General features: G+C 27.3%; 2 protein-coding genes across 4 annotated transcripts in view; one reads left to right on the forward strand and one right to left on the reverse strand.

The window, feature by feature from the left end:
* LOC101895448 (ABC transporter G family member 20) overlaps positions 1 to 11,538 on the reverse strand; it is a 49,814-nt gene extending 38,276 nt beyond the window's left edge. For both annotated transcript variants that reach the window (XM_059126078.1, XM_059126077.1), the window contains exon 1: positions 11,384 to 11,538. The gene's annotated coding sequence lies outside the window, so the exon portion shown is untranslated. The remainder of the gene's footprint in view (positions 1 to 11,383) is intronic.
* The window catches only part of LOC101888019 (neuroguidin), a 224,175-nt gene that overhangs the window by 96,369 nt on the left and 111,945 nt on the right, over positions 1 to 15,861 (forward strand). The window contains exon 1 of one of the 2 annotated variants that reach the window (XM_059126079.1): positions 11,938 to 12,112. The exons of the other annotated variant lie outside the window; for it this stretch is intronic. Within the exon in view, the coding sequence (XP_058982062.1) occupies positions 12,056 to 12,112 (57 nt within the window). The 5' untranslated portion in view covers positions 11,938 to 12,055. Of the gene's footprint in view, positions 1 to 11,937; positions 12,113 to 15,861 lie in introns of those variants that run through there. 2 annotated transcript variants of the gene reach the window in all.

Here is a 15,861-nt window from a genome sequence, read left to right on the forward strand (position 1 = left end):
AAATATTTTGAAAAAAATCCACGTTTGTACCTGGTCTTTAAAAAAATATTTTTTAAAAAATCCACGTTTGTAGTTAGTCTTTGCTAAAATATTTTTTAAAAAATCCACGTTTGTAGTTAGTCTTTGCTAAAATATTTTTTAAAAAATCCACGTTTGTAGTTGGTCTTTGCTAAAATATTTTTTAAAAAATCCACGTTTGTAGTTGGTCTTTGCTAAAATATTTTTAAAAAATCCACGTTTATACCTGGTCTTTGAAAAAAAATAATTTAAAAAAAACTACCTTTGTAGTTGGTCTTTGAAAAAATATTTTTAAAAAATCCACGTTTGTAGTTGGTCTTTGATAAAATATTTTAAAAAAGTCCAAAAAAATATTTTTAAAAAATCCACGTTTGTAGCTGGTCTTGAAAAAATATTTTTAAAAAATCCACGGTAGTAGCTGGTCTTTGAAAAAATATTTTTTAAAAAAATCTTCGCTTGTAGTTGGTCTTTGAAAAAATATTTAAAAAAATCCACGTTTATCAATAGCCCTTGAAAATATTTAAAAAAATCCACATTTATATTTGGCTCTTGAAAAAATATTAAAAAATGTGCATGTTTATATTTGGTCCCTAAAAAATATATTTAAAAATCCACGTTTATAAATGGCCCTTGAAAAAATATTGAAAAACAAAATCCACGTTTATATTTGGCCTTTAAAAAATTTGATTTTAAAGAATCCACGTTTGCAAAATCACATTAAAAAAAAACTCCACGTTTATATTTGGCCCTTAAAAAATGTTTTCAAAAATCCCACGTTTATGTTTGACCTTTTATTTTTAAAAATCTACGTTTATATATATTTTTTACGTTTATATATATTTATTATCATTTTTATTATTTCCACCATCAAACCAAAATCCAATGGAAGAAATAAATTGTTTTTCCCCCTGAAAACTGACATTTCCGACACCGGTACCATGGCTAACCTCGATCCGGTTTACGGCGAATCCACTGTTAGTGGATTGTTTTTTTTTTGCGATTATATAATATTTGGTCAATGTGTGACGCATTCAATTGATTTGAGCGCACAGCAGCAGTAGCAGCAGCTATGTAATGGACACACACTCACACACACAATGATCTCTTCGTCTGGAACCTGTTGCCAAATCTCCTAACTTTTCTCCACAATATCGACTTAGTATTATTTGTCTGTTGATATTTGAATGGGCTTCACTTTTTTGCTCAATATTTACTTGCTAAACAGACAAAAAATAGCTTGCAACACGCTAATGGCAGAGCGGCAATTGCGCTATTGGCTGCTTCAAACGTTGCCTACTTCTTCGGCTTCTTCTGCATTACACTAAACTAACGGGTAACCTACTACACTCTCTTGAATTGTGGCGCTATAATTAGCGATTCACGGGGGGTAGTATAATATGCAAGGGTAATTTTTTTTTTTTGGGGGGGGGGGGGTCTAAGAGAATATAAAATATTTCTTTACAAAATCCACGTCAATAGCTGCACCTTAAAAAATATTTTTTATAAATCCAGGTTTTATATTTTTAAAAACCCCAGGTTGAATAATAGCCAATGAAAAAATATTTTCAAAAAATCCAGGTTTAATAATAGCCATGGACAACTATTTTTAAATAATCCACGTTTACAATAGCCATGGAAAAAATATTTTAAAAAAATTCACCTTCTTTTAAATATATTTTTTAAAAATATTTTTTCAAGGGCTATTGATTAACGTGGATTTTTTAAAAATATTTTTTCAAGGCCCAGACATCAAGTGAATTTTTTAAAAATATTTTTTTTTCAAAAGCTTTTGTTTAACGTGGATTTTTTTAAATATTTTTTCAAGGGCCAGCCCAAATATAAACGTGGATTTTTTAAAAATATTTTTTTAAGATCCAAATATAAACGTAGATTTTTTAAAAATATTTTTTCAAGATCCAAATATAAACGTGAATTTTTTAAAAATATTTTTTCAAGATCCAAATATAAACGTGGATTTTTTAAAAATATTTTTTCAAGATCCAAATATGAACGTGGATTTTTTAAAAATGTTTTTTCAAGATCCAAATATGAACGTGGATTTTTTAAAAATATTTTTTCAAGGGCCAAATATAAACGTGGATTTTTTAAAAATATTTTTTCAAGATCAAAATATGAACGTGGATTTTTTAAAAATATTTTTTCGAAATCCAAATATAAACGTGGATTTTTTAAAAATAGTTTTTTAAGATCCAAATGAACGTGGATTTTTTAAAAATATTTTTTCAAGATCCAATTATAAACGTGGATTTTTTAAAAATATTTTTTCAGGGGCTATTGATGAACGTGGATTTTTTAAAAATATTTTTTCAGGGGCTATTGATGAACGTGGATTTTTTAAAAATATTTTTTTAAGATCCAAATTAAACGTGGATTTTTTAAAAATATTTTTTTAAGATCCATTATTAAACGTGGATTTTTTAAAAATATTTTTTCAAGATCCAAATATAAACGTGGATTTTTTAAAAAAAAATTTTCAAGATCCAAATATAAACGTGGATTTTTTAAAAAAAATTTTTCAAGATCCAAATATAAACGTGGATTTTTTAAAAATATTTTTTCAAGATCCAAATTAAACGTGGATTTTTTAAAAATATTTTTTCAAGATCTAAATATAAAAGTGGATTTTTTAAAAATATTTTTTCAAGATCCAAATAAAAACGTGGATTTTTTAAAAATATTTTTTCAAGATCCAAATATAAACGTGGATTTTTTAAAAATATTTTTCAAGATCCAAATATAAACATGGATTTTTTAAAAATATTTTTTCAAAATCCAAATATAAACGTGGATTTTTTCCACCCTCCGTTTTTTTCCAAATTTCCTCATAAAAAGTGAGGCTTGCAACTCATCTACAGCTGATGTGGGGGCAGTCAGCCAGCCAGCTAGCCATTCAAGCAAACCAACTTTTCCTACTTTGTGAAAAAAAAAACAAAAATCAACAACTTTGTCGATTGTTTATTTTCTGTTTTTGTTTTTTTCCTCCATTTCGTTACCAATTTTAGAGGAAGTGTTACAAAGAAATAAAACCAGCGAAAGACACAAATCCTCTACACCAAATACCCAGTTTTATTTCTTGTTTGTTGGAGGAAAGGCCTTCAATGTTGTTGCTGCAGCCGGAGCAGCAGCAGTAGCAGTGGCGGCAGTGTGTAAGTGGCGTGCCAAAATATTGAGATTTGGCTGGGCAAGGAGATGGGTGGGAGGCCATGCTGTTGAAGTTGGTTGGCCTGTTTCAGTTGCATTGGTGAGTGTTTGTTGTTGCTGTTATTATTTTCAAAGAAAATCTCTATCAACAACAAATAAAAGCTTGAAATTATTACTAGTCATGCATAAACTTCAAACCGCATACTACAATGACGACATCGAACAACAGCAGCAACAACAACCAAAGCGCACCACAACATCATCATCGCCGACCAATATGTTGCAATACCAGCTGTTTTTCCTTTCATTTTGGTGGGATTTTCTGGCGGTTGAAGTGATTTTCGTTTTATTTTTATTTTAGGAAAATGGGAAAAATTTAATGAAAAATCCTGGATTGTAGCAGTCTGTTTTTACAAAAAAAAAAAAAAAAAAAAAAAAATGATCAGGGGAATTGAAAAAATATTTTTAAAAATCCACGTTTATATATGGCCCTTGAAAAAATATTTTTAAAAATCCACGTTTATATATGGCCCTTGAAAAAATATTTTTAAAAATCCACGTTTATATATGGCCCTTGAAAAAATATTTTTAACAATCCAAGTTTATATATGGCCCTTGAAAAAATATTTTTAAAAAATCCACGTTTATATATGGCCTTTGAAAAAATATTTTTTAAATCCACGTTTATATATGGCCCTTGATAAAATATTTTTAAAAATCCACGTTTATAGTTGGCCCTTGAAAAAAACATTTTTAAAAATCCACGTTTATATATGGCCCTTGAAAAAATATTTTTAAAAATCCACGTTTATATATGGCCTTTGAAAAAATATTTTTTAAATCCACGTTTATATATGGCCCTAGATAAAATATATTTTAAAAATCCACGTTTATATATGGCCCTTGATAAAATATTTTTAAAAATCCACGTTCATCAATAGCCTTTGAAAAAATATATTTTAAAAATCCACATTTATCAATAGCCTTTGAAAAAATGTTTTTTAAAACTCTACGTTTATCAATTGCTTTTGAAAAAATATTTCTAAAAAATCCACGTTTATCAATAGCCTTTGAAAAAATATTTTTTAAAACTCCACGTTTATCAATAGCCTTTAAAAAAAATATTTTTTAAAAATCCACGTTTATCAATAGCCTTTGAAAAATATTTTTTAAAAATCCGCGTTTATCAATAGCCTTTGAAAAATATTTTTTAAAAATCCGCGTTTATCAATAGCCCTTAAGGAAATATTTTTAAAAAATCCACGTTTGTAGTTAACTCTTGAAAAAATATTTTTAAAAAATCCACGTTTGTAGTTAACTCTTGAAAAAATATTTTTAAAAAATCCACGTTTGTAGTTAACTCTTGAAAAAATATTTTTAAAAAATTCACGTTTGTAGTTAACTCTTGAAAAAATATTTTAAAAAATCCACGTTTGTAGTTAACTCTTGAAAAAATATTTTTAAAAAATCCACGTTTGTAGTTAACTCTTGAAAAAATATTTTTAAAAAATCCACGTTTGTAGTTAACTCTTGAAAAAATATTTTTAAAAAATCCACTTTTGTAGTTAACTCTTGAAAAAATATTTTTAAAAAATCCACGTTTGTAGTTAACTCTTGAAAAAATATTTTTAAAAAATCCACGTTTGTAGTTAACTCTTGAAAAAATATTTTTAAAAAATCCACGTTTGTAGTTAACTCTTGAAAAAATATTTTAAAAAATCCACGTTTATATATGACCCTTGAAAAAGTATGTTTAAAAAATCCACGTTTGTAGTTGACGCTTGAAAAAATATTTTTAAAAAATCCACGTTTGTAGTTGACCCTTGAAAAAATATTTTTAAAAAATCTACGTTTGTAGTTGACCCTTGAAAAACTATTTTTAAAAAATCCACGTTTGTAGTTGACCCTTGAAAAAAATATTTTTAAAAAATCCACGTTTGTAGTTGACCCTTGAAAAAATATTTTTAAAAAATCCACGTTTGTAGTTGACTTTTGAAAAAATATTTTTAAAAAATCCACGTTTGTAGTTGACCCTTGAAAAAATATTTTTAAAATAAATCCACGTTAAATCTACATTAATAAGGGACCTTCTTCTTACCATTAATTATGCCAGTGTAATTTTTGAGAAAGGTTTTGATGTATTTTGAGTTCTATTTTTAGTTTGAAAATTTAATTAATTCTGGTAGAAAAAATTAACTTTTACACATGTTCGTGGGTCAAACGTATTCTTGTAATTTTCACAAGTTCATTAATCTGGGAATTGGAATTGCAAATTAGCATGAAAGTGAAAGGGTTCAATAAAATTATTAAAATATCATTCAGAAATTGCCAAATAAAGATCTTTTTTATGCGAATATTTTGGTATTTATAAACGTGGATTTAAAAAAGCAATCAAGGTGCAGCGAAAAACGTGGATTCTAAAAAAATCAAGGGGTAGCAAAAAATGTAGATTCTTTCAAAAACATGGTTTATTTTTTATAAACGTGTATTATTAAAAAAAAAAAAAAAAAAAATCAAAGGTCACCTATGATCGTGTATTTTTATAAAAATATTATTTCGTAGGCTATTGATAAACGTGGATTTTTTAAAAATATTTTTTCAAGGGCTATTGATCAACGTGGATTTTTTAAAAATATTTTTTCAAGGGCTATTGATCAACGTGGATTCTTTAAAAATATTTTTTCAAGGGCTATTGATAAACGTGGATTTTTTAAAAATATTTTTCAAGGGCTATTGATAAACGTGGATTTTTTAAAAATATTTTTTCGAGGGCCATATATAAACGTGGATTTTTGAAAAATATTTTTTCAACGGATATTGATAATTGTGGATTTTTTAAAAATATTTTTTCAAGGGCTATTAAAGAACGTGAATTTTTTAAAAATATTTTTCCATGGCTATTAATGAACGTGGATTTTTAAAAAATATTTTTTCAAAGGCCACTTATGAACGTGGATTTTTTAAAAATATTTTTTCAAAGGCCACCTATGAACGTGGATTTTTTAAAAATATTTTTTCAAAGGCCATTTATGAACGTGGATTTTTTAAAAATATTTTTTCAAAGGCCACCTATGAACGTGGATTTTTTAAAAATATTTTTTTAAGGGCACCTATGAACGTGGTTTTTTTTAAAATATTTTTATTTTTTCTCTGGACTATAATTATACCATGTATTTATTATTTATAATTATTTTTTTAAAAATATTTTTTAAACCCCACCTATGAACGTGGATTTAAAAAAAAATCAAAGGCCGCCTGTGAACGTGGATTTTTAAAAATCTTTTTTCAAAGGCTACCTATGAACGTGGATTTTTGAAAAAAAATTTTCAAAGGTCACTTATGAACTTGGATTTTTAAAAAAAAATTTTCAAAGGTCACTTATGAACGCGGATTTTTTAAATATTTTTTTTAATCCATCTATCTATCACTTTTGTTGTGCAATATAATTGATTGTGGATTTAGCCCCCAAACTTATTTGAAACCCATTAAGTCCAGACTTTAATTATTGACCTATTAAAGCAATTATTTGCTACTGAAATAATTTAATTCATATCACCTGGATCAAAGTTCTTGGCCATTGAAATGAATATTTTAAAAATGGAAATTAGAAATAATTAAAAAAAATATATTTTTTTTGAATAGGCCAATTAGTTTTACAAAATGCATAAAGGATGGTGATGATTGAATAGAAAAAAAAATATTTTTTTTACAACTCCTATTCTTTCATCAATCCGTTACCATTTCAGAATAATCTCTTCTTCTTTTTTCGATTTTTAAATGTCATCATTTAAATTATGATGATTTTGTTATAATTTTCTGTTGTTTTATTGCTGTCATTATTTGATTTTTATTGCAACTGAGTTTTGTTTCTTTGGTGTGACGTTAGTTGTCGTCTACACGCGTTCGTTTCTTAAGTCTTTTGTTTTACCACCACCACTTTTTTTTGCCATTTTTAAACATTTTAGGCAAATTATTTTTTTTTTGCAAAATTTAGTTTAATTGATGTTGTTGTTGCTGGTTGTTGTATTACGTTTGTGTCTCATATTTTCTATTATTCGCCGTTTTTTTGTTTCTTTTGAACAACAAATACACATGTTTTTTGTTGTTTCATTATGTCGTCCCCCCACCTCCATTTGGCTGGGGGGAAGTTTCTATGGATGAATTTGTAATTAAATACCGATATTTGTCAAGCTGTCAACGAAATTATGTGATATTTCTTTTCTGGCTAGAGGGGGGAGAAATTAACAAGAAATTTAAATTAGTTTAGGCTTATGTTAATTTAGACTTAAATATTTTTAAAATATTTTTTAAAGGCCAGCTATAAACGGGGATGTTTTTGAAAATATTTTTAAAGGGCTGCTGATGAACGGGAATTTTTTTAAAAATATTTTAGGGCCACTAATAAACGTTAATTTAAAAATAAAAAAAATTGAAGGGCTATTAATAAACGTAGAATATTTTTTAGGGCCATTAATAAAAGTTAATTTTTAAAAATATTTTTTTCAAGGGCTGTTGATGAACGTGGATTTTTTAATAATATTTTTGCAACGATCAGCTACAAGCGTTGATTTTTTTAGAAATATTTTTCCAAGAGCCATTTATAAACATGGATATCTTAAAAATATTTTTTCAAGGGCCAGCTACAAACGTGGACTTTTTAAAATTATTTTTTTAAAGACTAGCTATAAAAGTGGAATTTTTAAAAATATTTTTTCAAGGGCCAGCTACAAACATGCATTTTTTAAAAATATTTTTTCAAAATCCAGCTACAAACGTGGATTTTTTAAAAATATTTTTTTTAAAGACCAGCTACAAACGTGGATTTTTTAAAAATATTTTTTTCAAAGACCAGCTACAAACTTGGATTTTTTAAAAATATTTTTTCAAAGACCTGCTACAAACGTGGATTTTTTAAAAATATTTTTCTAAGGTCCATCCATAAACGTGGATTTTTTAAAAATATTTTTCTAAGGTCCATCCATAAACGTGGATTTTTTAAAAATATTTTTCTAAGGTCCATCCATAAACGTGGATTTTTTAAAAATATTTTTCTAAGGTCCATCCATAAACGTGGATTTTTTAAAAATATTTTCCTAAGGTCCATCCATAAACGTGGATTTTTTAAAAATTTTTTTCTTAAGTCCATGTATAAACGTAGATCTCTTAAAAATATTTTTGTAAGGTCCATGTATAAACGTAGATCTCTTAAAAATATTTTTGTAAGGTCCATGTATAAACGTAGATTTCTTAAAAATTTTTTTCTTAAGTCCATGTATAAACGTAGATCTCTTAAAAATATTTTTGTAAGGTCCATGTATAAACGTAGATCTCTTAAAAATATTTTTGTAAGGTCCATGTATAAACGTAGATTTCTTAAAAATTGTTTTCTTAAGTCCATGTATAAACGTAGATTTCTTAAAAATATTTTTGTAAGGATCATCCATAAACGTGGATTTTTAAAAAAAAAATTTTTTTGTAAGCCCAGCCGTGATTTTTTAAAAATATTTTTCTAAGGTCCATCCATAAACGTTGATTTTTTAAAAATATTTTTCTAAGGTCTATCTATAAACGTGGGTTTTTTTAAAAATATTTTTCCAAGGTCCATCCATAAACGTGGATTTTTAGAAAAATATTTTTCCAAGATCCATCCATAAACGTGGATTTTTTAAAAATATTTTTCTAAGGTCCATCCATCAACGTGGATTTTTTTAAAAATATTTTTCTAAGGTCCATCCACAAACGTGGATTTAATAAAAATATTTTTGTAAGGCCCATCCATAAACGTGGATTTTTTAAAAATATTTTTCTAAGGTCCATCCATAAACGTGGATTTTTTAAAAATATTTTTCTAAGGTCCATCCATCGACGTGGATTTTTTAAAAATATTTTTCTAAGGTCCATCCATAAACGTGGATTTTTTAAAAATATTTTTCTAAGGTCCATCCATAAACGTGAATTTTTTAAAAATATTTTTCTAAGGTCCATCCATAAACGTGGATTTTTTAAAAATATTTTTCTAAGGTCCATCCATAAACGTGGATTTTTTAAAAATATTTTTCTAAGGTCCATCCATAAACGTGGATTTTTTAAAAATATTTTTCTAAGGTCCATCCATAAACGTGAATTTTTTAAAAATATTTTTTCTTGGACCAGTTATAAACGTGGATTTTTTAAAAATATTTTTCTAAGGTCCATCCATAAACGTGGATTTTTTAAAAATATTTTTCTAAGGTCCATCCATAAACGTGAATTTTTTAAAAATATTTTTTCTTGGACCAGTTATAAACGTGGATTTTTTAAAAATATTTTTCTAAGGTCCATCCATAAACGTGGATTTTTTAAAAATATTTTTCTAAGGTCCATCCACAAACGTGGATTTATTAAAAATATTTTTGTAAGGTCCATCCATAAACGTGGATTTTTTAAAAATATTTTTCTAAGGTCCATCCATAAACGTGAATTTTTTAAAAATATTTTTCTAAAGTCCATCCGTGAACGTGGATTTCTTAAAAATATTTTTCTAAGGTCCATCCATAAACGTGAATTTTTTAAAAATATTTTTTCTTGGACCAGTTATAAACGTGGATTTTTTAAAAATATTTTTCTAAGGTGGATTTTTTAAAAATATTTTGGTTTTTGAAAAAATTTCTTCAAAGACTAGACCGGGGAGATTAAAAACAGAATATTTTTTGGTCAGCTATAATAGTGGATTGTTTGAAAATATTTTTTCAAATAAGCTGTAAACGTGGATTTAAGAAAAAATATTTTTTCTATGGTTTTGATAAACCGGAATTTTTTAAAAATATTTTCTTAAGGACCGCTTATAACCTGGATTTTTTAAAAATATTTTTTCAAGGGCTATTGATAAACCTCGATTTTTTTAAAAATATTTTTTCCACTGCTTTGATAAACCTGGATTTTTTGAAAATATTTTTTCAAGGGCTATTGATAAACCTGGATTTTTTAAAAATATTTTTTTAGGAGCCATCGATAAACTTGGATTTTTTAAAAATATTTTTTCAGGGGCTATTGGCAAACATGGATTTTTTTTAAAAATTTTTTTCAGGGACTATTGATAAACCTCGATTTTTAAAAATATTTTTATTTAAGAGCCATTGATAAACGTGTATCTTTTACAAATATTGGCAAACATGGATATTTTAAAAATATTTTTTCAGGTTCTTTTGGCAAACATGGATTTTTTAAAAATATTTTTTCAGGGGCTATTGTTAAACCTCGATTTTTTAAAAATATTTTTTAACAGCCATTGATAAACGTGGATGTTTTAAAAATTTTCTTCAGGGGCTATTGGAAAACATGGATTTTTTTAAAAAATATTTTTTTCAAGGGCTATAGGCAAACTTGGATGTTTTAAAAATATTTTTTTTCAGGGGCTATTGGCAAACATGGATTTTTTAAAAATATTTTTTCGGGGCTATAGGCAAACATGGATTTTTTAAAAATATTTTCTTCAAGGGCTATTGGCAAACATGGATCTTTAAAAAATATTTTTTCAGGGGCTATTGGCAAACGTGGGTTTTTTAAAAATATTTTTTCAAGGGCTATTGGCAAACATGGACTTTTTAAAAATAGTTTTTCGAAGACCATTTTTATTCCTGGATTTGGATTATTTTTTAATTTTCGGGCTATTATTTTATTTATAAGAATTATTTTTATTATTCATATAAAATATATTCTTGTCCTAAATATAATCCTTCCATATTTCAGATGAAATATTTTTTTCTTACTCTCTGCAGGTGCATAAAACTTATATTTTCTAAATAAATAATATTTTTTTGTAGGAATTAATTTGATTGTTGCTAATTTGAGATTTTTTTTTTATTTTTTTAATCAATTTTTTTGGTATTTTTCCACTTCAACTTTTTTTACTTTATTTTTTTTTTGTTTTGGACACGATTTCCTTTGTTTATTTTGGCCACCATGCATTACAGGCAATATTCGTTGTTGTTGCATTTTTTTTTTTTTTGTTTCAAGTGGAAATATTCCATTTCTTCTTCTTGACAACCGAATTGATAAATTAATTTTTAAGAAATATTTTTCCAACATTTTTAGACATTTATTTTTTTTTCTGCTTCTTTTTCATCTTTTCCATTGATTCAATACCGATTTTTTTACAATTCATATTTTTGTAATTCATTTTTATTTGAATTTGTTGTTATATTTGGATTTCTTATAACCGTACCCCACAAAACCAGATGATTTCAATTTTTTTCATCCACTGCCAAAACAGAAATTAGCGGCCCGTTCACAACCCAAAAATTAAGCCAAGTGACGCGATCAAGCTATTTACTCAAACTGAATTTAGCTTTTCAACAAACTTGGCTTACAAGCATTGTGCCAAAAAACCGAAAACCTTACGGAAAGCCAGCGGACAAAAAACAGCAACAACAACAAATCATAACGCATACGCGGCTGTCTCAGCTCCAGTTGGACGGACGCTTGCATAGCATTTTACATGCACTGCCTAGGTGGTGGTGATGGTGGTGGTGAGCCGGAGAGCCATAGAGCAGCTTAGCAACCATTGGGAAAATTACGCTCATGATTTGATTTTTATTGAGCTAAGCTTAGGCTAAGCGAACATTTCTAGCTGCCCAGGGCATCCGTGAGCACCCAAAATGTGCCTAGATTTCGTTGTTGTTGCTGTATTTTGTTCTCACAAAGCTTTACTGCTGTCAGACTTTGCTTTGGCTTTTAGCCCACATGGACTTAGTTGTCAAATATTTTTGTACGGGTGAATGTGCCAAAGATTCGTGTGTCGTAAAATCCAACTAAAGTCCAAAGTGTTTTTTTTTTTCTAATTTCACGGAAAAGCCAATAGAATTCCAAAAGCCAAGAACTTTAATATTTTATCAAAATGTCGGCTGTTGAACTGGGCACGGGTCGCTGTAATTCTTTGAGGAAGTTACAAAAGGTATTTAGATAATGAAGTCTTCTTTGAATCACTTAACTAAAAATATATTTTTCGGGGAAAATATTGAGTTTTAGATGAACATTTTAATAAAATAAAAATGGCGCCCAACGTGGGGTACTACTAAAACTAGCCTTCTGATAGTTGGGCTTGAAAAAAATATTTTAAAAAAATTCACATTTGTTAGTAGGCTTTGAAAAAATATTTTTAAAAAATCCACATTTGTTAGTAGGCCTTGAAAAAATATTTTTAAAAAATCCACGTTTCTAGTTGGCCCTGGAAAAAATATTTTTAAAAAATCCACGTTTAACCATAGCCCTTGAAAAAAATATTTTTAAAAAATCCACGTTTAACAATATCCCTTGAAAAAATATTTTTAAAAAATCCACGTTTAACCATAGCCCTTGAAAAAAATATTTTTAAAAAATCCACGTTTAACAATATCCCTTGAAAAAATATTTTTAAAAAATCCACGTTTAACAATAGCCCTTGAAAAAAATATTTTAAAAAAATCCACTTTATTGATACCCCTTGAAAAAATATTTTTAAAAATTCCACGTTTATAGTTCGCCTTTGGAAAAATATTTTTAAAAATTCCACGTTTATAGTTCGCCTTTGGAAAAATATTTTTAAAAATTCCACGTTTATAGTTCGCCTTTGGAAAAATATTTTTAAAAAATCCACGTTTATATATGGCCCTTGAAAAAATATTTTTAAAAAATCCACGTCTATATATGGCCCTTGAAAAAATTTTTTTAAAAAATCCACGTTTATATATGGCCCTTGAAAAAATATTTTTAAAAAATCCACGTTTATATATGGCGCTTGAAAAAATATTTTTAAAAAATCCACGTTTATTGGTACGCCTTGAAAAAATATTTTGAGTGGATCGCTTCGTTGTTTGATCTCAATTTTCTCTTTCGCCTCTTGGTGAATGTTTGTCTTTGTCTACTAGTTTTTTTGTAGGAATTGCCATTGATTGACAACCAAACATCATGGCCAAATTTTGAAAAACGTAAATAAATAAACAAATAAATAACCAAAGCGGACCCACTCTCCTCCCTTACCGTACAGCGATCACCTAATTTGAATGTAACCAAATGATGCAAAGAATTTCACATTCAAGGTCATTTATGCTGTTTCTTATTCAGCTTTCAAATATTGTAAAAATATGGTAAATATTTTGAAAATACACACCGAAATTCCAACAACAACAACAAGGCATTGGTGATTAAGTTTTGTAAACTTGAGATAAACATCTAATGTGAGAGCCATGGCGGGGAATGGTCGAACCATAAAAAGCTGGTGTATTGAAATGATGAGATCAATCTATGGTGAAGATAGGTATTTAATGTGACGCAGATTGTTGTAGGTCAGGGATCGGATGTGGGAATATGGGAGAGACCGGATTAAAAAAAATAAAATAAAATAAATCGCCAATTCGTCATTCTCTGAAAAGGAAGAGTCCAGAATTTAAAAAAGTGGATATTTTAAAATTATTTTTTCAAGGGCTATCAATAAACGGCGACTTTTTAAATATTTTTTCAAGGGCCATTAGTAAACGTGTATTTTTTTAAAATATTTTTTCAAGGGCCATTAGTAGACGTGGATTTTTTAAAAATATTTTTTCAAGACCCAACTATAAACGCGGATTTTCAAATATATTATTTAAAGAGTCAACTATAAACGTGGATTTTTTTTAAATATTTTTTCAAGAGTCAACTATTAACGTGAATTTTCTAAATATATTTTTTCAAAGGCCATTAGTAGACGTGGATTTTTTAAAATATTTTTTAAAGGCCATTAGCAGACGTGGATTTTTTAAAAATATTTTTTCAAAGGCCATTAGTAGACGTGGATTTTTTAAAAATATTTTTTCAAAGGCCATTAGTAGAAGTGGATTTTTTAAAAATATTTTTTCAAAGGCCATTAGTAGACGTGGATTTTTTAAAAATATTTTTTTCAAGGGCCATCAATAAACGTGGAGATTTTAAAAATATTTTTTCAAAAGCCAACTATAGACGAGATTTTATTTTTAAATATTTTTTCAAGGGCCATCAATAAACGTAGAGATTTTAAAAATATTTTTTCAAAAGCCAACTACAGACTAGATTTTATTTTTTAATATTTTTTCAAGGGCCATTAGTAGACGTGGATTTTTTTAAAATATTTTTTCAAGGTCCATTAGTAGACGTGGATTTTTTAAAAATTTTAAAAAATATGGATTTTTTAAAAATATTTTTTCAAGGGCCATTAGTAGACGTGGATTTTTTAAAAATATTTTTTCAAGGGCCATTAGTAGACGTGGATTTTTCAAAAATATATTTTCAAGGGCCTTTAGAAGACGTGGATTTTTCAAAAATAATTTTTCAAGGGCCATTAGTAGACGTGGATTTTTTAAAAATATTTTTTCAAGGGCCATTAGTAGACGTGGATTTTTTAAAAATATTTTTTCAAGGGCCATTAGTAGACGTGGATTTTTCAAAAATATATTTTCAAGGGCCTTTAGTAGTCGTGGATTTTTCAAAAATAATTTTTCAAGGGCCATTAGTAGACGTGGATTTTTTAAAAATATTTTTTCAAGGGCCATTAGTAGACGTGGATTTTTTAAAAATATTTTTTCAAGGGCCATTAGTAGACGTGGATTTTTTGAAAATATTTTTTCAAGAGCCAATTATAAACGTGGATTTTTTAAAAATATTTTTTCAAGGGCCAGTACTAGACGTAAATTTTTTAAAAATATTTTTTTCAAGGGCCATTAGTAGACGTGGATTTTTTTAAAATATTTTGTCAAAGGCCATTAGTAGACGTGAATTTTTTTAAAAATATTTTTTCAAGGGCCATTAGTAGACGTGGATTTTTTTAAAAATATTTTTTCAAGGGCCATTAGTAGACGTGGATTTTTTAAAAATATTTTTTCAAGGCCCATTAGTAGACGTGGATTTTTTAAAAATATTTTTTCAAGGCCCATTAGTAGACGTGGATTTTTTAAAAATATTTTTTCAAGGTCCATTAGTAGACGTGGATTTTTTAAAAATATTTTTTCAAAAGCCATTAGTAGACGTGGATTTTTTAAAAATATTTTTTCAAGGGCCATTAGTAGACGTGGATTTTTTAAAATATTTTTTCAAGGGCCATTAGAAGACGTGGATTTTTTTTTAAATATTTTTTCAAGAGCCATTAGAAAACGTGGAATTTTTTTAAAAATATTTTTTCAAAGGCCATTAGTAGACGTTAAAAATATTTTTTCAAAGGCCATTGGTAGACTTGGATTTTTTAAAAATATTTTCTCAAGGGCCATTAGTAGACGTGGGTTTTTTAAAAATATTTTCTCAAGGGCCATTAGTAGATGTGGATTTTTTTAAAATATTTTTTCAAGAGCCAATTATAGACGTGTATTTTTTAAAAATATTTTTTTCAAGAGCCAATTATAGACGTGGATTTTTTAAAAATATTTTTCAAGGGCCATTACTAGGCGTGGATTTTTTAAAAATATTTTTCAAGGGCCATTACTAGACGTGGATTTTTTAAAAATATATTTTCAAGGACCATTAGTAGACGTGGATTTTTTAAAATTATTGTTTTTTGTTGAAATTCCTTTTTTTTGAGTTTTTTTCTTCAAATTTTCGGATCCACCTTAAAAAAATACATTTGGAATTGATGACTAGCGTGTTTGTCAATAGACAAAATTATGCAAATTCCCATAGACATCCGTTTTTTTGTTAACTCCATCGCGGAGGGGGCAAAAGGGA

The sequence above is a fragment of the Musca domestica genome, unplaced genomic scaffold (assembly GCF_030504385.1).
Source record: "Musca domestica strain aabys unplaced genomic scaffold, Musca_domestica.polishedcontigs.V.1.1 363, whole genome shotgun sequence".
Taxonomy (NCBI): Eukaryota; Metazoa; Arthropoda; class Insecta; order Diptera; family Muscidae; genus Musca; species Musca domestica.